At 38.7% G+C, this 24,133-nt stretch overlaps 1 protein-coding gene across 1 annotated transcript in view; it reads left to right on the top strand.

Annotated features, from left to right (window-relative positions):
* Positions 1-24,133, top strand: part of LOC103474938 (calsyntenin-2) — a 280,040-nt gene that overhangs the window by 232,835 nt on the left and 23,072 nt on the right. Inside the window, exons 9-11 of the mRNA XM_008426222.3 lie at positions 13,273-13,435; positions 18,706-18,872; positions 22,691-22,839. Of these exons, the coding sequence (XP_008424444.2) occupies positions 13,273-13,435; positions 18,706-18,872; positions 22,691-22,839 (479 nt within the window). The remainder of the gene's footprint in view (positions 1-13,272; positions 13,436-18,705; positions 18,873-22,690; positions 22,840-24,133) is intronic.

The following is a 24,133-nucleotide window of genomic DNA, read 5'->3' as shown; positions in this document are numbered from 1 at the left end:
TCTTCAAGAGAGTAGAGGTCTGCTTTGTCTCTGCCCTTCTCTGATTAGCTTTTATCTCCGCCCTCCGGGAGCAACCTGTCTGGATTTATTCTAATGAAGATCCAAGAGAGTTAATCACTGGAGGTTTTAACACAACTGCTCTTGAGAAAATCTTTAACTGTCACTCCAAAATGTGTTTGCCTGTGCACTTACAGCCATCTGTTTGCTCAGTGGGTAGGACAGGGATCCATTTACCCTGCACACGGCCAAAACAAACTTTATTTACTAAAAATCGCTGTTTGGAGTCTCCTTAGAAGTGAGGCGGGCACTTTAGCTTCCAGACTCAACAGTCCATGCCACTCTGTCTGTAAATCTCACCAAGCAGAGCAAAAATCCCCCTGAAATGTACTTGTCACAGCAATCTCCATCCTCTCTTTAATAGTCAAGTAGCACTAAAAAATAAAACGGTAGATCTGCTTTTAAATAAAGAGTACCCACTGCTGGATTTTGGAGATTGATTGTGAGGCATGTAGATGGCCTTTTTTGAATTCAGGTGGAGGTTTCTATTGACACAGCAATCAATAACCATGGGAGATGAGGGGAGAGAGACGGAGAACAGGGAAGAAAGAAACAATAAAAGGGAGGTGGAGGAAAGGAAAACCTCAGGGGATGAAGGTTAAAAGAGAAAAACTGTTTAAGAGAAAGAAAAGGTGATATATCTAAGAGACATCAGAAATACCAGGTAAGCAGGACTGAAACACTGAAATATTAGCAGGTTGGAAAACACCATTTCAGTGGTGCTGCCGCCTGTCATGTGGATGCACATTTTTCTTGTGTTTCTAAAAATATACCATGTGTGAACAGGACCTGATATGCTACTAAAAATGTGCCCTTTAGATTGGGTGAGAACCATAATATTATGTACAAAGGGTAGATGGATATTCATTACATCAACATAAAAACATAACAAATTAGATAAAGAGGCAAAATTATGCACAGTGATAATTTTTATAAATGTATTTGGAACAAACATGTGTTTTTGCAGCACACCTCATCATAAGATATCACGCATTCATCAGTCAGCATTATCGTAGTGTGCCGAGGCGTCTCTCAACCTTTGCAAGCACAGCCTCTTTCACAAATGAAATCAACCTTTATTACAAAAACATATTCCGAAAGCCAGATCCATGCCCTTTTCCATTATTTTTATTTCCATCACACACAGGCATCCCAGGATGATATTACCTTCCCCTTTATGAGCGTGGGAAGTACTGTGGGTCTTAGATGGGTGGAAATGGTGCTGGAGAGGCCACTAAATGACAGAGCAGAGGAGAAATAGCTTTTATTATGTCGCCTGGTGTGTGTGTGGGTGACTGAGTGGCAGTGATCTCAGAGTAAGGTGGGTGTGCATTTTTGCTGTTGTGCTCAGGGGTATAAGAGCATGTCCTGTGCATTGGGAGGATGTTTATGTACAGACCCATTTACTTCCTGGGTCAACTCATTGGTGAAGGTAAAATACGAAGTTAATACAGAAATTACAGATTTGAGATGAAGCATAAAGTCCATGTAGCTTTGTAAAAACTAGTAACCTGTGATGGAAAACTTTTTGGACTATTCTGGGCTTGACCATCTTTGCTGCCTGACAAGCTGAAACTGCACTCTACTTCTGATAGTAACATTAAAAAGCTTTCTATTTGTCAGTGAACAGCTGAGAGAGACATTTAGCAAAAATATTACCTTCTTTACAGTGGGAAGAGTCAATATTTACCCACAAGAACAGGAACTTTAACTATGTATATACAGAATATATAGATATATACATATATACACCAACCAGGAGCCTGCTCCTGGCAAGAAGAGTGTTTGAAAGTGTTTGTTTATAGACATGGCAGAGCTGAGCAAAACTAAGACTTAATCACATGGCATTCCTAAAAAGATTCAGGTGTTTAACAAGAACACCCAAAAACCTTGTATCACTTGAAAATGGCTGAGATGAAAAGAATTGCATTAACAGTCTTTACCTTTATCATAATTTTAGACAAAGTTATACATAATTTTAGACAACATATATACAACTTTACATTATTATATATATGTGATTTTTAATCCAAGATGTCTAGCTTGGATTAAGAAAAGAGTAAATCCTGCAGGAACTTTTGTTTAAATGAAATATTTAGACATTTCCATGCATAAGTAAAGTGAATGTGGAAAAAGTGAAAGGTAAGTCTTCATTTATGTTTGAAGATGTGCAAAACAAAAACAGGACTATAGGGATAAGTATTGTCGAGTGTTTCCAGTGCCTTATAACAGCACCATCTGCATCTATACAACAGCTTCTGTTCGCACATTGTCATGCCTCCAGTATGTGTAGGTGTTTGTGAGTTTGAGGGTGAGAAACTGAAGACCTTTGATATCGTTTTGTGGTAAAAGGGAACACCTAAGCCAAATAAAAGAAAATAATAGTGCAGTTAGAGCTGCTGTTCTGTGCCATTTGTCATATTAATCTCGACAACTTGGGCCCGCTGGATCCACTCCTCTTACAGAAAATCTGTCCCTTTACCCTTCGCCCTCCTGCACTTATTCCTCTCCTCATTTCTTCCCTCCATCAATTTGTCTTACTTTCACGCCAAATGGCACTCTCCAAACTTTCCATCCTGACTTTCTGCCTACTCAAATCATTTTTAAGAGGGGAGTGTTTAGGTGAAGTGCTGCTCTTGTGTCCAACGAGCCAAAGCACTTCCTGGATTGAGAGCTCCTGTCAGAGCGTGCACCAAAGATTTATTGTTTACATCCCATCCTGACCTTAAGTGTTACAGGAGAAAGGTATGGGTGAGAAAATATGAATTGAAGGAGCGACAAGACAGAGAGGCAGAGAGGAGTGAGGGAGCCTGGTGGAAGGCAGGTAAATCTGTTGTAGGAGTAACAGTGATGCACTTGTTGTGCAGGTTTAAATAATCAAAAGGGGGCGTGTGATGAATGCGATGTGGCAGGAGGAGAGATGGCATGAGGATTCTTCCCGCAGCACATCTTGTTCTGTCTCTCTGCTACGGTTCCGCAGCACTCGGTTCATGTTGACCATACTGTCTGTTTTCTCTATCCACAGTTCTTTCACAATCTCTTTGCTTTGTGACTTGACCCGCCTTTCTCCTGTTTTCAGGCATTGGCTTTACCTCAGTCACTCACAGTAAACAGCAGCCAACACGTTGCATCAGCATGCACCGCTCAGTATGTCGGCCAGAAAGAGACATTACCAAGTCTAACATCATGCTTTCATTAATAATGAATTCCTGCCTTGCAGAAAATGTAATTTTAACTCTAGCAAACTACGACGCTTCCAGTTCCTGTTACTTTGCTAATAAATTCATCAAAATCACCAGACAGCGTGACGGATGAACCGCCATCCAACCTTATGGAAAAACCATTCACATGGGTTGCACTAATATTTACATATATAGACCTTTCATTTCAGGGTTTTAATGCTTTAATATATAGCATAAAATATGTGGCTCGTTACTTGGTGATAAAATTATTCTGATTTAACCTAAAGTATTTGAACCAGATATCTCATTCCAGCTGTTTGTTTATCAACTAAAGAAAGCAAAATTAAGATGCTGTAACTAAAACAATAAGCCGTGTTAGCAATTTTTTTGGTGTGGGGCATACAGGTCTGTTTCAACATAATGCCAAGACCCCATGACTAAAGCAATGAGACTGCTTTAGTCAATGAGACTAACAGAAAAGCACTAAATAAATGTGCATATCTCACTTTTTAGATTCAAATTAGAAACATGTCATATGTGGCCAGGTATTAAATAACGAGCCACACAGAAACATTCCCAAAATTACCAGGGTTTTTCCCCCCGATTATCCTCAGAATGAGGAAACACATTTACATCACCAGTGGAAATGCACTCACAGGGCTCTTTTTTTATATATATATAAACACTTCTTATGTAAATACTTTGCTAGTAACAGCCGACACCCTTTTTCCTTCAGAATCGCCTTAATTCCAAAGGGTGGAACTTCAACAGAGAGTATTTGAATCTTTCTTTAGAGATTTTAGTCCATATCAACATGAAAACATCACACACTTGCTGCAGATTTGTCAGCTGCACATCCATGATGTGAATCTACACATCCCAAAGGAGCTGTGTTGGATTGACGTCTTGTTGGATTGTCACTGTGGAGGCCATTGAAGTCCAGTGAACTCATTGTGCATTGTGACATGGTACGTTATTCTACTGGGAGTAACCTTTGGACAGGCTGGTTTCCTCATCTGGAACTACCCTGCACATTTTCCTCTGACATCAGCATTGCTTGATTTTTTTTTTTTTTTTTTTTGACCACTCTGTAAACCTGACGGACAGTTGTGTGTGAAAATCACAATATTTACTCAACAACAATGCCGCATTTTCTCATTTAATTTCTTAATTAGCTACTCTCCACCTCATTCTGGCATTCAGTTTAAACTTCAGTAGGCGCCATGGTTTGGCTGATTCACCAATATCTTATAACAGCCAGCTGATCAAGTGTACCTAATAAAGTGGCTAGTGAGTGTAAGTTGGTGGACTGAGGTAGCCTCTCCCTCATTTTTGAACCCAACCACATCTTAAGTAGTTTGCTCTAAATGAAAGCTAAATGTTCATTTAATTCGGATGTGGTCTCTATGTTTTGAAACTTCAAGGCTTAAATTCTCCCCCTTTTCAAACCCCATTTAAACCTGAGCACACTATATATTCACACTGAGCCTCTGGTGCTCATTTTAGCTATTTCCTTCTCCTTTTGCTCCAATCTCAGATCAGAAAGCTTCTGCCTCGTTTGAATTTGAAGTAGACTTAAGTGTTTTACTGTGTTTGCATATCACTCAGATTTGAGAACAGAGGAAGAGAGAGATAAAAGGAAGTGGGATACTGTGAGGGCATAGACATATTTAACATATTATTGGCTGCATGGTGTCTGGTTCAAATCCTTCAAGCTCTGCGGTGAGTCAGGAAGTCCTTCATGCAACACATTAAGACGCAAATCTAATACTGAGTCCAAATCCAGGATATAATCTTTTCACAACCTGCTTCCCAAAAACATCTTTATAATGGCTGAATAGGTGGATACTGATGCAGAGCATTGTAATTTGCAGCTAAAGCTGCAGCACAGCATGAGGTTGTGCTTTAGCCGCCAAAAACCCAGAGTTTCCCACCGGGGTGAAATAAGGCAGTCCCAGTTTCTGCAACTGAATGTTCTCTCTCTGCTCGCTGAGCCAACGCAAAATGCTTTGGGGAGAGTTGGAATCAAAAGTGGGCCAAAGTGTTTCAAAAACAAGAAATACTGTTATTGTGGGAGTGGGTGTTTAGAAAAGTAACGACTTTAAGGAAAAGAGTTGTGTATATTTGTGTGTGCATCATTTTATTTTCCATCTAAAACAGCGTAGGTGAAAGTGAAACGTCTTCTTTGATAGTGGTATGTTTTTAAGATTCCCTACACAATATGAAAAACAGCTGCCAGAAAGGCTAAGCTCACAATTCAGGATGGAAAGAATACACCAATGCTGGGTCCCGTTTAGCTTGGAAGTCAGAACTTGGAATTGGGTTTGACATCACACCCGAGGTAACCATGTTCCAGTTAAGAAGTTGGGATTTCAACATGGTGACGCCCATAAACACTGGTCACAGTCCTCTTACAAACATCATTGTGAGCTTTACTTTCCATAAGGAAGCACCACTTTTAATTTATTCGGTATAGAGATAGTACATGTAATCTTGTAAAATAAATATTTTTTTCACCAGAGCTTTCTACTGTTTATACTCGAAATCAGCCTTACACGTTGTAACTGGAACAATCACTTTTCAGCGGGAATTGTGACATTGGAGGCTGTTCCAGTTGATTTTTTTCAATTGGGAAGTCAGAATTTCCTAGTTCTGAGTACAACTAGAATGCAGCAATAGTTTCTCATTTAGACAAGGTTGGCCATGATTTTCATGTTTCTCCCATGCTGCTCCTTAATTTATTTTCCAGGACACATCAATTCACCAAAACAAAAAAGATTCTTTATTTGATGTTGTGTCAATGTTTCTGGATATTGATGCATGCTATCTACTTATCACAGAATTTTGCAAACTACCAAAACCAATAACCAAAAAGACAAAAGTCCAACATGTCACATTATTTAAGCTACTCTGTTTTGCATAAATCGAAACCATAGAGTACATCATTGTGTAGGACTTACTGTATCATGAGTACAGTGTATGTGTGTGTCTATCTATTTATGTGTGGCCCATTAAGAGCTTGTAGAGAGGTCATTCTGCTGTTGACTCCGGGTTTCTGCCTGGAGTGCTTGTATAATTGCTTCTCTAATTAGTCACTTTAGCCAGCCACTAATTCATAGTCACCTTCAAGGATAGTCCTCTTTTAACACATAGACAATCATGCTGTGCACACTTCATACACACTGATCAGAAACCATTATTTCCCTATCACTCTTCTATTTTAGTTGTTCCTTCTAGTTTTGTAATTATAGACTCTTAAACCTCCGATTTCTCAAGCTTCCAGTGTTTAACATGATAAAGGTGTCGACACTGACACTGAGCTGGCAATGATTTATGGCACTTTGGTGTTAACAAACAATACATTTAATTAATCTAGAATAGCTGTGTCTGTCTGTCACCAGACAGATTGTACATGTTGTACTGACACTGATTTTAATGGAATTATTTGGTCTCAAAATAACTTTTGTTCTTGGTGACAGTTCTTGCAATGATAATGCCCTGTGCAAACTGTTCCTTTTAATGCCAAAAAATGCATACACATTAACACACACGTTTCTGACACAGTAGATTCTTCAAAAATAAATAAAAACATGAATTAAAAATGTGAAGGACTTGTGGATGGATCTACGTTTCCAGTACCAAGAAATTTTTCGTAATGATGTTTTAGCAAATCTGTGTAAATCTGTAAACTGGTGGAGATCTGACCATCTGTGAATTAGAGCCATCCACAATTTACACCAGCATTTTCAAAACCAGACAGGTGGACATGAAAATAAACCATAGAGCCCCCATTCATAGCAAACTGAAATATGTTTTTGTCTTTTGGCAAAATCACCTTGAGTGGGAAGCCATATTGTCAATATGAAAAAAAACATTGTTTTTGCAAATAATTTTTAACCAAGTGTTCTGATTTACTATTTCTAATTCATCAAGCAGTGCTCACCAAGAGCCATTGAAAAGACTGACAAAGGCAATAAAATCATAGGTTACTCTTAAATGTACATTTAGTGTTATCCAGCCAAAAATAAGGTCTATTTATTTTAGATTTTTTTTGTGTGTTTTTAGATTAATTTGGCACTCAGCTTTAAATCTCTGCTTCCGTTTCGCCTGTAACCTAAAAAATGCACTTTTTTTCCTAGTTCCTTTTCCTTTCCACCTCTGAGTAAAGTCACCTTGTTTCTAATGCTCATCAATCTCTGTTGTGGCTCTCTTCTGCAGCACACCCCACAGGCCCAACTCCCCTCTTAGCTCTGTCCGTACTTCTCTTTTACCTGTATTTCCTGCACCCTTTTTCTCAGTTTCTAAAAGTAAGCTCACATTTAAAGACATAAATCACAAATTGTTCATCTTTTTTTATGAAATTGTTCTGGTGAACCAATCTTTGTAGTTTCATGTAGGGATGCAATTTTTCTCATTCCAAAGCCAAACCATCCTTCAGCACCATTATTCTTTATTATTTTGTTCTTGTTTACAGCAAAGAAATAAATATGAATTCCTGGAGACAAATGTTGTTTATAAATTAGATTATTTTTTATTAGCATGGCTTTTAGATTGCTCTTTCACTGGGCACAAGAAAATGAAGCTCTAAAAGCTACTAAGGAGGAGATTGAGAGACATTTTTATCTCAAGGTACTTGACTGGTAAGACAAATACGTCTGTTTTAAATGGCCTCATCAGATATAGATGTAGCAAGTCAATAACAAATAAAATATTGGTTCGTATATGTTATAATTCTATTCTATTTTAGCCAATATTGGAACCAATCAAATAGTTGATCTCCAGGTTTAACCTGCGGTGATCAAATGTTTTTGAAGGCAACACACTTTGTGTTGTCAAACATTTTTTCTGAAATCTTTTCCTGCATCAATCGTCAATCTGTTAAACCCAATATAGGTTACTCTTAATTCATGATTAAGAGCTGTGAATTCTGACTGTGAATTCATATCATGAATTCACAGTCAGAAAACGTTTATCTTATGATAAACGTTTTCTTCATCCCTAGCAAACGTTTATCTTATGAAGGACAGGAATGGTTTCGTTTTTAAAAGGCTGTTATGAGCTGCAGAGGTCTTAGCAATGCGGTTCTTTTCTTATTTTCCTGCTATATATATTTTCGGTTTTGTGCATTCTAAAAATAATAATTAGGCTTAAAATGTCATTATTTTTTATTATGAGCTGCATAGAACTCTCTTTACTAGAATTAAGCTTTTCTTTTTTTATTGCCTTTCCTTTTCCCTGTAAGCTTTGCTTGATTTTATTTTTTCATCCTTCTCTTTTGCTCCAGCTGTGATTCCACCACCTTCATCCACGGGCCAGTTTCCTATCTCACACCACCTTATCTTCATCCTATTATCTCATTTTCCATCTCCTATTTGAAGTTAAGACGATGTTTGGGTGACAGATCTCCAAGAGCCTTTCAACTCCAAAGAACTTGAGGCAACAACTCCCACAGTCAAGTTCTAATGGAGAGACAGGCAACAAAGAGGAGTGCAAATAAACCGCAGTGAGATAGAGTGAGATAGAGAGAGGCAATAGAACTTTTGTTTTTGTCTCACCCGACAAGTGCCCCAAGAGATGATGGAGGGTCCTTTGATGTGTGCTGTCTTCATTCTCCACCTCCATCACTTCTATTCATTGTCTTCTGGTTGCGTCGAGTTCTCTCGCTCCCATGTTTGTGTGGTTATTTTCATTTCATTCATTTCTTCCATCTGTCAATTTGCATCAAACAGAGACATGGGGAAGTGGAGGCCTTGGGGAACAGAAAATTTCTTTGGGTTTTTTTCCACAAGCAGGCAGAGCGAGGGGTGCTCTACTGAAACTGAGCTTCACCTTTTAGGTTTTTGAAGCGAACACTTAATAGAGTTGGACTAATGTGTTAGCAGATTAATGTCGCCAGAAGTATTATCTCTGTATTTCTTCTACATTTTGCAGTTGGATGAGGGCAGGATGCATGTGTACATGAACAAATGGGCTGTAGTTTTACTATAAAGGTTTGAGGTTGCAATTATTATTGCAATTTCTTTCACACATAAGCAATAAAAATCACCACCAGTTCTTTAAAGAGGAAAACTTCAGAATGCAAAATATGAATTAATCTTTTAAGGATTACAAAATGCAAATTTTAATGGGCTAAGTACTGTTTCCAGTTTTATTTGACAGGTTAGCTGTTTTGCGGGTCTGTCTAAGAAATATTTGTGGTGGGGAATAAAATGTACTCATGCTTCTGAGCTTTAACTTCCTGGCTGAATTCTTTAGATTTTGCTTCAGTATTTCCATATATTGTTTAATTATCACACCATTGATATTATAAAGTGTACCAGTTCCTCCAGAACCAAAACAGTTCCACAGCATGATGCTGCCACCCCTATGTTTCACAGTTTGGATTGTGTTTTCATGTTTTACATGTTTCCGCTTTTTCCTTCAAAGAAAATGAGGACCATTAGGGCCAAACATTTCTGAGTTTCTCTAGACCATTTTTGCTTCTTTGTTAGTTCAAAAACATTAAGCTTTCTTTTTGTATCGCCTTTGGAGTAATGACTTCTTTATCACTAAGTGGCCTTTCAACCCATTGTAACAGGAAATGTTTCACTGAGGGGAATAACATTCTCCTACCAGCTTTAGAAAAATCTTCACAAGGTCATTTGCTTTTGTTCTGGCATTGACGCACATTTTCACATTTGCTGAACACCTTGATGGCAGGACGGTCTCATGGTGTTTATGCCTGTGTATAATGGTTTGAACAGATAAATGTGGCACCTTCAGGCAGCTGTGATGTGTAATCAAAGATGGACCAAAGTTGTGAAGATTCACAATTTTCTCTCTGAAGTATTTATCGATTTCTTATTTTTCACATCGTGTCATTTATAGAAGCAGTGCGTTTCGTGTGTTGTGTTAAAACACATCCACAGGTGAAACAAGAAGAATCTGATACCATGACATCATTACCTAGGTTATCCTGGGACATCCTACGGTATGTCTACAAATAGTTTCCGACATTCTTACATAAGAGGTACTCAGTATCCTTGTCTGAGGAAGTTAGACATTATTGCACAAATTAAGATTACATTTTCCAGTTTCCATGCAAAAATGAATTGGCAAATGATGGTCTGATTGCATATAGTAGTCGAAACTTCTTAAAACCTCTTTCACTAACCAACTTGCAAACACTTGTCTGAACAGAAAATCAGCAATATTTGGATAGCGAGATTTTTTTTCTTGGCTTCTTCAATTTTAGTTTTTATTTTGCCCTTGGGTCTTCTACTTTCTGTTGACGCATGTGGCCGTACTATTCTCTTCCTCCTACTAGAGAGAGCTCTCCAAGCTGTCATCAAAAGCCTGCTCAGGCAACAGCCTCTTGGGCAATATTGCCGCACCATTTCTCCTTTGAAGCCTTCAAGAAGAAGTCACCCGCTAGGGCCTCGCGTCCCAGATGGGTTCGAGATCTCTTTGAAATGCTGAGCAGCTAAAAGTGTTAACGCATGAGGATAGGGTAGTCTAAATGTCAGAGGAATTAGTATTTGTGCATGTCAGTGTACATAGTTGCATTACACCCGGGAGCTGACTAATAGGATTTTCCAGATTTAAAAAAAAGGGCACGAAGATCCTTATTATGGAAACGTTGAGGATTAAAAAGAATTACCTGTATCCAGGACGTGCTCCATATCAAAAGAATTTGAAAAAATTATTTTATCACGGTGAAACGAAGCGAAGAAATTGTGTGTGTTGTGCTTTCTCGGTATTAGATGGTATCGTAACTTCCTAAATAGCTACTTAAAGTCAATCCCATTAGTTTCGATCACTCATCTGCAGCACCATCAAAACCTTAACAGGATTATCCCTCTTGACTACCCTCACAACCGTCTTATCAGATCCACACACTGCGAGTGTGTGAAGCAGCTGTGCAGAATGATTATCAATAGGCCAGATGTTGTACCTCACTCCTCCATAACTGAGAAAATCAACCGCATTGATTAGAACTCCCATCTGCTGTGCTAGCATGGTGTTAATAAGCAGGCTGCCGAGCGCTCCTCATTAGAGAGCGAGGTTACCCAAGGCTGTGTGTTCAAAGGCTGTCCCAGGTTACATCAGAGGAGCTGGAAGAGGAGAGGCGCGCCCTGGTAAGTGTTGCCACAGCTGAAGTACAGCTCCATAAGTAGAAAAAAGGGGAAGGAGGCGTGGCCAAGCCGCTGCAATTAAAAACTAGAGCAAGGCCGCGTAAATGGTCAAACATGCTGGAGAACCATTCAGTGTTGTATTTCTTCTAATAGGTGTAACCTCTGAAGTATTAATGTTTTTTTGGGGGGGGTTTTTCCACCACACTGTCCGAAAACAATCTTGGCAAAAGCCTCTGATTTTTTTTTTTTTTTTTTTTTTTCAACTTTGAAGGATTTCTGAGTGAATAGTAAAGCTGTAACTTAGCAATTTAAACATGAAAAGCAAAAGCCTGCTGAGAGAAGCTTCAAAGCTCATCCAATTTATTTATATGTTTTAAATGGGTTGAAAGTTTAACGATATCAAAAAGCATATGGCCAGTACGGTCTTTGATCGGTTTATATTTATCTAGATTTTTATTCATTAATAGTCAACATTAAAGAGAAATAAAAAAGTTGTTTTGTGAACATGCAAAGAAAACTTTTCTTGAAAACTAATAGACACAGTAAAAACAACAATAAAACACCAGGAAAACAAGCTTCTTCATTTACAGTTTTGATCGAAAATAAGTTTGATTTCTCACAACTGTGTGTAAGAACTTACATGTTCTCACCGAGGCCTTAACTTCTAAATACGTCAACTAGAACTACCTCAACAGATGGGATGCTTTTGTATTTAGCTTCAAAATTTGTAAAAAAAAAAAAATAATAAAATAAAATAAAATCAATAAAAATGAAAAATTGCCATTGCAATAAAGAAAAAAATTTGAAAGGATATAGGATGAAAGACAGCACATACAGTTTGTTGTAACAAAAGCTAAGGCGATAGCTTCGTCTAGTAGCGAGACAGGGCTAAATGCTGAAAGACAAAGCCAGCTATCTATAGAAGGAGAATGTTAAGTAAAGTATAACCCCTTGTACACTGGTGAAGCTAATTAGCTTCATACCTGTTTGCTTGTTAATGCAGTCAATGGATGTATCTATTCTATAAATGTTAGCTTCTACATATGCCTCTCATCCTAATCCACTACTAAAAGTGCTTTGACGCATATCTAGTGGTGAGAGTGTGAACTGCGACACACAGGATGCATAATAACTAGCCAATGAACTGAGTACAGAATCTTAACCCTGAGTTAAGTTGTGCAGTAAAAAATATATGAATGCTTACTAATGACTAAATTATTAAAATTTAGTCTAAAAGTTTAATTTTAGGCATGAGGCTTTTCAGTAACCACAGAATGGAAATGAGTAATACTGATAAAGATACAATTATACCTAATTAACTTAAGTATAATTGTAGAAATGTTCACTTCTGTTTTGATTATGAAACTTTGAATCAAATAATAACTTAATATTTTTAAAAAATCCTAAATAAAAATAATAATTTACATAAGTACATACACTAGTAGAACTTGTTTTTTGTGAAACAGTGGTTACACACAGTGAAGGGATTTTCCAAACCAACTCCAGCACAGAAAGAACATTCATTTCCATTCAGAAAGATCCCCAGCCAAAATTCAAACCCAGTACCACGCATTGAACAAAATGGTTCAAAACCTAAAGAATATTTAGAGCATCTGTTTTATATTGAAAGAAAAAAGAGATAACACCTTTTTGCACAATATTGATGTTCTTATACATGTGGTAGCTTGAGAATGAAAATGAATTCCCCTTGAAGGCAATAAAGTCACAGTCGAGTTGAAGCTGATACATCTAACAATATATTTCAGGAAAAAAGAAGTTAGTTTCCTAAAAAGTGGCTGATATTTGCACTTGAAATGTACAGTAAGTAAAGTGAATGTGTGGCACTTTCATGAACTACATCTTTAGGGTACAGAGTCCACGCATTAATAGACCCTTTCCATGTTCTTCCTTCCTTTCAGATATGTGACAAGGAGTGGCATTACTACGTCATCAACGTGGAGTTCCCGGTGGTGGCGCTCTACGTGGACGGAGTCACCTACGATCCCTACCTGGTGACGGATGACTGGCCCATCCACCCATCGCAGATTGATGTGCAGCTCACAGTTGGTGCCTGCTGGCAAGGTGACGCTGTTAGAAGTTTTAAGACTTATTCAGTCATTAAATCTAATCGCCTAGAAACTGGAAGAAAAGTTTGGACATACAGTAAAAGTCAAAGTCATTATTTGGGTTTTAAGGAATCTGCTGCTTCCTCATATTGAAACTCCAGAATAAGTATTACTTTCAGGGAGACACTGAGTGCCGAACATGCTCTTTGGCCTTGAATGCACAATGTAATTAAGAAGAACCCATAGTCTGTCTTTGACAAACGACTGACCCAGTCTGAATGAAGGCCCCGAATTAAAGTGTCCTCTAAACTGATAGCTGCCGCTAATTGGACACAGAAGAAGAAAAGGGACTTTTTACCCCTGGTGCACCCCACCATTGATCTGACAGACCAAAGAGCTGCTCAGCGATGCTCTGCCTTAGATGAAGATATCCCTCTGTGTGAGAGCGAGAGAGGGTCATCTTTTGTCACTTTCATCTGTGGCAGAGACCGCCCCACCGCGCCTCCCTCCTCTTCCTCCTCCATACCCTCCCCTTTCTGTAAGTGAACACAGCACGACGTGCTTTTGGGAGGATTAAAAGGTGCTTGAATTGAAAAGCGAGTTAAGAGAGTATTGCAGCTGTTTTACAATTGAGGCTAAGCCTCAGTTAAGAGTCATAAAGGCGCTACCGAATCTTAACATAAGCCATTAGCCACAGCAGATTGCCTTTTCAAAGCACTAAGCTGTTTGTATCTGCCATATTGATTGCAAAGATGAGCTCATCTGTTGTCTGACTGACTTCTGAAGCTTCTGCTCTGAACCCATTTTCAGAGTAGAATTGCTGGAGTGATTATCTGCATTTTCTAGCGTACTGGTTGGGTTTATATATATATTTAAAAAAAAAAAGGATTCAGAGACTGATATAAAGTTCTCTCGGTAAACGGCTTGATGGAGTGTGATGGCGGAGTAAATAAAAGATTTGTCAGCTCTAAACAGTTCCGTGATAGTCTGCTGTATTTAATTCAATTTAATGATTTAATTTCATGGTTCATAACACACAAATGGCGAATGAGCATTGTCTAATGAGAACAGATTCTGTTTGGACCATAGCAAATAAATTTCATGTGGAATTATTGTATTTCATGTGTTTACCCAAAGGAGCCATTCTGGTTTATTGTGACAGGATTCTGAGTGTGTAAAATTTGTAATTAAGCCTGCTGTTGACAATATCAGCAGACGCTAGCATTTGGGATTTCATGTTTAGCACCATAATAATTTGTGTGTTCAAAAAAACGTATTTTCTGACCTGAAGGAAACTGGAATTTTATTTGCATTCTCACAATTGAAGCCTATAGTTGACGAACATAGATAGACAAAAATGAAGTATGTGTGAGCAAAGAAAGCCCAGGACTTTCCATTTTTTTATTCTCAGTCAGTTCCTGGTGGATTTGCTGATATGTTTTAGGTGTGCAGGGCTCATTTATGCTTTGTCTTGAGCTTTTTACTTATTTTTATTTCTAATTTTCATGGACTATGCTCATATTTTGCTCTATCACCCTTTAAAGCATCCAGGATTAATAATGGTGCGCTGACCAGGTCTTGTTGCAATAGGGCTTCTTTAAAACATAACACTTTCTCATCTTTGCTTCGCCGTTGGTATGAGGTTCTCTTTCTTGGTATGCTGAATTTGGTTTACACCAATCATGTCTCTAGCTCTGGTGTTCAACTTTAGATTAATATATCCAGAGAACAATATTCCTGAGGTTGGAGTAAGGATTTATTAGACATTTCTGGGTGTTTTGGAGACTGTTATAAGCTTGCAGCTTGCTTTCGGGATTGAACTTGCATGGATTGGTCATACATCAGTATGTTGGCAGTTGTTTTAAATGTCTTTCCCCTGTGGACACTACAGTGGAATAGCTGATTTCATATTCTTTATACCAGACTCATGAGCTGCTGTAATCTTCTTTCTGAAGGCCTCAGATACCTCTTTTAATCTCAACATGATGTTTACTTTGACTTCAACAGTCAGGAGCACATCAGACTAAATCTTTGAGGGCAAATATCCTGAAAAATGGTGACTAGGTTCCTATCATGAGCATGTTATGTGACTTTATGCATATCATGTGGTAATTTATTCCTCGCCAAAAATTAGCTTTTATTGTACTCAAAAGTTTTTTTTTTCTCTTTACTTGAATTTCTCAGTAATTGTAAAAGTGATATTAAATATCCGTATTGTGCTCGAATATGTTAGAAAACACGCTGGCTGTCGCAGGGTGTGCTAATTGTTTTACATAACTACATTTGAAACGTGTTCATGCATAAACATAGACATATTACTTCAAGAAACTTTTAATTGCCACAAATTTGATTTAGCGCTTTCCCTCGCTAAGTTTTAATTTATCTTGTACAACGGCAGCTCCTTCTAAAAATGCATTTTCACTCTTTCACTTGTTTCTACTTTAATGAAAAGTTTCTTCCTCCCACCTCCTCTAAAACCAGAGAGCAGGTGCTGGCTGTGGCCTTCTCTCACAATCTGCCTCTCTCACCTGTATTTATTCTCTGACCAGTTCCTTCTCAGAAGTGTTTGATATTTAGAGTGGCACAATCATCTTGCCACCTTCTTTGCTTTCTCAGAGTGTGAAATCACACGCCGCTGCCTGGCCTCCCAACTTCCCGCCGCCAGCAGCAAGCATGCAGCCAAGATCTGCTGGTGATTGCACTTGAGCACAAATTGAAACTGATATACCTTTATACAAAGTAAATTGAATAAATATAGGCCCACAGCCATGGATGCATTTATCCACATACTCTAAATCACAGTGAGTGCGAACTCCCATTTCTCACTTACGTAAGTAACAGTCCTGTTTCCAGCTCTGCCGTGCCTTTTCACTCTTATCTGCTTCTGTTTTGGAGATGAATAAAAATAATAGAGTGAAGATGTGTAGAGCAATAAAATAGCTCTCACTCAAGTGGGATGATCATCACCTTCATCATCCTTATCGTGCTCCCTCTCCCTCTCTCTCTGCAGTGTCTTACTAATACCCTCACCTCAACTTTCTGTCTTTTAATCTGCTGTTGGGGACCTTAATAGCTTCCCTGACTGCATCGTAAATTGATAACATCTGTCAGGGTGGGACTGAGGGACAGTTGGATGTCTTAAAATAACGGACTGCTAAAAAGTGAGTCTAGAAGAGGAAGCAGGTGAAGCGTGACAATAACCGAAAGAATGTGTTTAATATATGGGATTCATTATGTGGTCATGGGATTTTGTAAACACGTGGACGGAATTTATTCTTCCCACGTTCCCATAAGCACCGAGGTGGGATATCAGCAGCCGCTTCACAGGAAAGATAGAGATAGTCATGTTTTCATGTAGCTGCTCAAATGGAAAACAATTCTCCATCTATTGCAGCAGAAACACACACATGACTCTGCAAATAACCGTACAATACAGGATCCCTGCGTAGAGACTAATGTTTTGAATTCAGGAAGCAATTGCCAGAGTTGCTGAGTTTCAGCTGTACAAAATGGATATTCACACTACAGTTTCCACTTCTCTGCAATGTTTCTATGCATGATAGGTTTGGAAAAAGTGAAAAAGCTGGATTGTGTTCAGCTTTTTTATAGTTTTAAACCCAGGTCATAATTTATGACCCAAATAGGACTGAGCAGCACATATTAAATTATAAACATAAGCCACGAAGATTGTATTTTAAAACAATATCTCTTTTACACACTGTATAAAAAATATAAAAAAATATAATCAAATAATAGTAGTTTTGAACCAGCATCATCATATAAAACACATACATAGTCTGTGGTCATCACACATTATTTTAGAAATAAAGTCAAATATGTCTTATAAAACAGGCAAATCTATAGCCATGTGCACTGACTGGCACATTATATTCTCTGATTTTGCACATCTAAACTTACAAACTAATCTCAAACAAATTCAAACAACAATCAATGTGGGAGGAAGTTTGCCATGAGACTGAAGATCACAAAGATTTGTTTGGAGACAAGATACAATACAGGAAGTTTGTTTTACCTTGCTTATCAGTCATTGCTTTGCTTCATCTTCCCCTTGTTTAATTCATTAATTTATTTATTTTGATGCGTGAGACAGGATTCGTTATCTGCTTTTTGCCAGGCAGATAACGAATGAAAGAAATGTTCTTTATCTGTAGTTCTCCATTGGATTACTTCCAGAATTAAAGAACAGCAGAGAAAGACAGAGGAAATAAATGAAAGGAATGCAAAGGTGAAGTTTGATAGGCATAGCTACAGTAACCTTTTAGCTAATGAATGGCTTGGAGGCCCTTATTGCTGGTTCTGGCCTTTATGGGGTTCAGAGGACAGACTTTAAATGTATTGACTTTTTCCTTCCCTTTATTTAGCCTGAATAGGGAGGCTGAATATCACTTACTGCAGGGCCCTGCTGCTTTATCGCCACATGGAGAGGCATAACTGCTATTTGGTCTTTGGGATCTAAAGGCTCAACAACATACCTGGTAGTTTGGCTCATTTCTTCTTGTGCCAAACCCTGTTATCTTGTTCTCATCATTTTAAATTGATGGTTTTGTATAAATGTCATCAGAGGAAAAGGGCAAAAGGGAATCAAATGTGTTTATGTATACCAACATCTTGCTTGAGGTTAGCAATCACTGTGCTACTATTAGGGTTAACTCACTAAAATCTGTTAAATATTTTCCATAACTTTACTGATCAAACACACATAATTTTCCTTATATGCTTACTAATGGTCTTGTAAATGTAGATTTACTTCAAGCAGTATTTGATACAAGGTGGAATTGGGCAGCAGCTCCTTCTGTAGGAAACATGCACACATTTACCTGATAAGAGAACATGCTGTGGTGCTCAGACAATTAGATTTTAGACTCATCAGTACAAAGAAGCTTTTATCAGAAGCTCTGGTCTCAGATTCTTTCTGACCTTATTCTGACTGTCATGTTTTTTTTAGGGAGCAAAGGTTCCCTCCATGCACACCTTCCAGTAAAGATGAACTTCTGTTGTCTCATTCTGATTGAACAAACATAAACTGTCATGTCAACGGTAGCAAGAACCATGCCTTTCAGACTTTCAGACTGAACTTACTTGCAGCGCCATACTTGAGCAGGTTGGCAGTTGTTTGGAAGACTATTTCCATACAGTGGAATGACGGCTGACAAAATATTTTAAGAAACTTATTTCTTAAAATATTTATTCAAAACAAAGCGAATATTAGGGTTTTCCTAATAACCTAATTATGTGGATACTTATGTTTATTATTTGTGCTTGTAGGTGGAGAAGTTACCAAGCCCCGGTTCACTCAGTACTTCCGGGGCAGCTTATCTGGACTGACCATCCGACCAGGGAAGATCGAGAGTCAGAAAGTCATTTCCTGTCTTCAGGCCTGCAAAGAGGGACTGGACATTAACTCCCTTGAGAGCTTGGATAAGAGTATAAAGGTACACACAAACAATCTGAGAATAAAGCAAAAGAAGTCAGTAGTAATTGGGGAATAATATGGTGAAAAAAACTATAAAAATATATTTTAAAAACTTAATTGAATGAATATATTTTTTTTGTCACAAATATTACAGCCCAGATTCATTTTAAATAAATGTTTCATACTGCGTTTGTCTTTTTTGCAACTGGACCAATACAGATGAACACAAAGTTATTCTGAATTACAGTATTAAATCTTATTCTGTAATTAGACTTTCTGTCTTAAAGGTGCCTTTGTCTATCGAACATTAGCAGTCACAGAATGTTTGGATGAGAATAAGAATGATGGGACTTTTACTGTGTCCTTCCCCTATAGCCCGACCCAACTGAACCTGTCTGAAACTTTAGAACCATCAATTTCAGTTTCCTGGATTCTTCAGGGGTTTTATACCTTGCACAGCTTCACAAAGGCACTTTTACTTACTTTAAAGCCTTCTTAGTATCTGAAACAGAAACTAATGGACATTAAGGACAATCAAAAGTCTAGGCTCTTGTTTGTCGTGGTAGTCTTTTACTGTTGTGCCACAGAATTATTGTCATGAGGGACAAATACAGTATGAGAGCTTCATGACTCACAAGTCAGATAATCAGAAATATTTCATATCACATGTTAAGTCTTAGATACCAAGTAGGAGAGAAGTTCAATTCTTACTGATGTTAAAAAGCTACATGATGTAAAGCAATCGAACATTTTCATTTTTAAGTTCTCTCCACTTCCAGTTCTAACCCAGATTATAAAAAGGAGACTGTATAATCAAATAAATTCAGAGTTGATCAATTTTGAATTGAAATCACTGAAACTGTCCAGCAGAAATTTAAACACATATGTTAGCTGTAGCAGAGTTAAGACAGAGATAAAAAAAATAGCACATCTAACACCAAATACTAACTTCCTGTGTACAAGCACTAGCACTGCTGTTCTGAAAGCTGCTACAGGAAATGAGAAGCACTCTAAAAATAGTATTAGTTACTGTAAAATTTGTGTATAATTTTATCTTATGAAATGCTGTTTTGTTTTTACCATGTCTAAATGTTTTATAGTTATTTTAGGGATTATGTTTGGCATGTTTCAGTATTTTATAATCACTGATGACATTTCATTAAAACTATCAGTGAACAGCTGATAATTATAAAATAATTAAAAAAGAGACGTTCAATTGATATTATATCCAGTTGAAAATATAATGCTTCATGACTGACATGACATGCTTAGAGCTCGGTTTCCAAGAAGCAGAGGCAATATTCCACAGTCAAATGTCTTGGATGACACTGCTAATCCATCTCATTTGCTTTTGTACTTTTTAAATCTCTGTCTGACAGTAGGCCCTCTGTTTTTACCCCTCTGAGACTTGGGGTCATAATTCAGGTGTTATTTGAGCTTTTGAGATGCTTATCAGCTGCTCCCAGTTGTAAAAAAGACAGTACCTTCAAGATATACATGCAACAAGTGTAAATGTAATTGAAACATGCATAGTGAATCTCTGTTTTTAATGGCTTGTGTCGACCGGGCCTCATTCATCATTTTCTAGTTGCTGCTACTGTTTCTATTTTTCACACTCGCACACACAAAGAACCAGCGGCGAGCAGACCTGAGAGTCGCATCACTCATCTTCCCCCTGCTTCTCTTTCGCAAAAAAAAAAACTCCTTCTTTAACTTGAGCTTTTTCTGCAGCCGTGGATGCTTTACAGCTTGTTCCCGCTCAGAACCTATCCTGTCTACACCGAGACAAAGTTTTGCATACATTCTTCTTGAATGTGTACAAGGAGAAGCACACATTTTTGATCTCCACTTTGAGAGAAATGTTTTGCTTTAAATCACCAGCAGAATCACCAGCTGGTTTTCATGAAACTTATCTGCTTTTCTCTTTCTCTCCCCCCAAATTTCCCTTTGCACCGGCCCGGCTAATCCATCTCCCTGTGCTGTGGAAGACAGGGGGCAGACAAGATAAATGGGGGTTTGTGCACACCCAAAGCTGTCCCCCCCCCTTAACCACCCACCATCAGCTCCTTTAACTCTCTTTTTCATCTTCCCCTCTTCAGTCTTGCTCTCTCCTAAAGCCCACTCTTTGCATAGGTCTCCTTGTGCTGCGATGCAGTGAAGAGATGCTTGGCAACCTTTTGAGACGACTCGGTGGAACGAGGTGCTGGGATATGAGAGAGCAGGGGAGGATATCCTCTTAAGGGCCAGTGCAGTTTATCTTTAGAGTACCATTATATCTTCTTCTTAGCCACACTCATGTGGCTCCAATAAGAGCGCTGGAACTTAGGGAAAGAGTTTATCCAGGGAGGTGGAGGGCTGGCACTTTGCAATCAGAGGAGAATATCCTGCTTAGAGGGAGAGTCTGAGGGAGGTAGGCAGTAAGAGTGGTGACAGAAAACAGGATGTTGAGTGGAGTCAGCAAGAGAAAGGGTAATGTGGATGGGAAAATGACAGGGGAGAGCTGTGGGGAGTGTCACCTTGTCGCCAGGACCCAGTTTGAAGGAATGGGTAGCAATCAGTGCTGTTGCAGTAGGAACACACAAAAGCATCTTGGGGCAAGAAAGTCCTGCCATCAAATATCAAAGGACTGCACAAATAGGATCAGATTGTATAGTTGTTTTTTTTTTCAGTTTTTTTCTGTTGTATCCATATTGATACACATACAGTTGTACCAACAATGATCACTGATGGATGTTTTTTCACCTCCTTCTGATTGAAAGTTGCTGTAATGTCTAGAAAAAAATTGGAAATTTTGTAGAACAAACCAAAGTTTATTAGATCAGGACTGCTGGTACTTTTTAAACCAGGCACAGGAATATTGATAGGATTGTTCTTTTGGTTTTGTGTCATATTTTTTTAAATCAGAAAGGCCTGTCTAATGACACTGATCAGACAAACATTATTACTATAAAAGCTGAATTGTAACTTTAAATCAAAATCCTGACTTCCAAACATTTTCCAAAATTCATCCGTATGCCATCTAAATGCTGCTTTCATCTTTTGAATATACAGTATATCCATTTATTGCCACTGAGCTTTTCCTAGCTGTTAGAGTTTGAAAGGCTACATAGCCTTTCAAACTCTAGTCAATACCAATTAAATGCATTATCTGTAGGTACTACCCTATGCTCATAAATAGTTTACACAACTCTGGAACATACAAATTACCAGTACAAGCTACTTTAAAGTTGTTGAATAACTTCAGTCTGCTTTTCTGCAGCCTCAAGAAGTTGTTAATCCGAAAGAGAAGAAAAACATCTGTACACTAACCGTGCTGCAATCAGATAACTGACAGACAAAGCTATTTGGTGAACAAAGTGGAGCACTTAGCTGCTAAATAGCCACAAATTTCCCACCGGAGTTGCTGCAGAGTTAAGAGGAGAGTGATTATTGGACTCTCCTGTACAAAGTGGCCACAGATACCTCTCCCAGTGATTAATGATGCTGCTCTGCACCTGCTGAATTTGTAATTGACCGTAAACATGTTCACCAACAGGTTCGTAGTTCTCCCAACTCGCTACACCACCCCCAGGTGTTCAGAATATTACAGTTGTACTCTGTTTTCAGTTTTATTAATTGATCCAGGAGATTCTGACCTGAACTCAGAAAATGACAGACCAGTTAGTGTCAGGAGAACATGACAACTCGGATCACTCTTTGTCCTCCGGCAGGTTGGCCTGTTCGTGACTAACAGACGGATAGTGATGGTTTCCAAAACAGAAACCAGACTGATCCACTGTATAAATGTCCATCAGTTCATTTAACATCTACTTGCTTCTCGTTTCTTCCATCTTCCAGTTCCACTTCAACCCAGCTCAGTCCATTCTGGTGATGGAGGGAGAGAATCTGGAGAACATTAACACAGCTGTGAGGAAAGTTTCCTACATAAACTCCCGCCAGTTTCCCACACCGGGCATCCGCCGCCTGCAGATCTCCACCACCGTCCAGTAAGTGTGTCACCAGCTTGTTCTTACAGTTATTTTGACTTCCATCCGTTTCCCCGTCTTCCCTGTGGATTCCTTCATATTTAGCATGCCTCGTATTGTTTCTGGGTCTCTGTGGCTCTCTTGTGAATGTTATTCCACCTCAACACTTCTGTTAAGTGTAACAACAACACAGAAGACGGCCTTGACTAATGTAACTCTCTTTTCACACATCGATTTCCACACGTCTTTCTCTCAGCCCTGTCCCCGTGCTGCCATTTCTTTGGCTGTCACTTCCTGTTAACACACCAAATTGAGTTTGCTGTCGCCACCGGGGGCTAGTTTTAACATCCTCATGTCATGTATTAATAATTCCAGGCGGGTTTTGCTGGAGGAGTCGAGAAATAAAGATGAAAAAACTGAACGTGAATCTGTATGTGCGAAGGAGGGAGGGAGGGAGGGGGAGAAAGAGCGAGTGGCTTGTAAAACAGTCTCCCTCAGCGGGTAACTATTAAAATTCATGATTGTTTTAAATATATGTAGACCCCTGCAGCACAGCCCTGGGTTCCATCTCTCTTCCCTCCCGTCAGGGTCTTTGCGCGGACACGGACCCGAGGACTGTGTGTGCACGCTGCACGGGTGGCTGGTGATAAACCAAAGCCATTGAAGCTGGAGGCATAGCAGTTGTTAAGGAATACATTATGCAAACGCAAATAAGCTTTCATCATCGCATTGGCAAATTTTGGTCAAATGAAATTTTGCTTGCAAATCCTGGACAAAGCTGCCATGGCTCTACAAACAAGCAAATCTAAACTTGAAACTTGGCTTCCTGCCAGAAAATGTTGGCAACTGCATGACAAAGCCTGTCTGGTGAGGATTGTTTAGCAGAAATAAGTTGAGATGCTGAAGGATTTTTGGCAATTAAGCAGGTTTCTTGCTGACGTGTCATAATTGCATTAATACATAGTAAAAATAAGCAAGCGGCACTAATTCCTAATTACAGATCTTTTGACTTGGTAGGTTTTTCTAAAAATGCACAGAAGCATGGAAATGCCATCAACTTTGTTGCTGCTATAAGGGAAACATAAGAAAATCAGTTGGTGACTAAAAAACGGGGATTTTTTTCTATCTTGACCAGAGAGCGTCCAATAAAAATAAACTAGCTAATATGTGAGTGCCTGTCAGGGCGACTGCTTTCTAAATGAGGTGGAAGCTACAGGTCAAAAGTGCCAACGACGTTCTCTGACACTGCGCCATATAGTGCCTGGCATGACAACTATATTGGATTCAAAGTGTCTTAGTGGTCAGCATCTAGAAA

The sequence above is a fragment of the Poecilia reticulata genome, chromosome 13 (genome assembly GCF_904066995.2).
Source record: "Poecilia reticulata chromosome 13, P_reticulata-male-v2, whole genome shotgun sequence".
In the NCBI taxonomy this organism is placed as follows: domain Eukaryota; kingdom Metazoa; phylum Chordata; class Actinopteri; order Cyprinodontiformes; family Poeciliidae; genus Poecilia; species Poecilia reticulata.
This window is presented reverse-complemented; position numbering and strand designations above follow the sequence as displayed.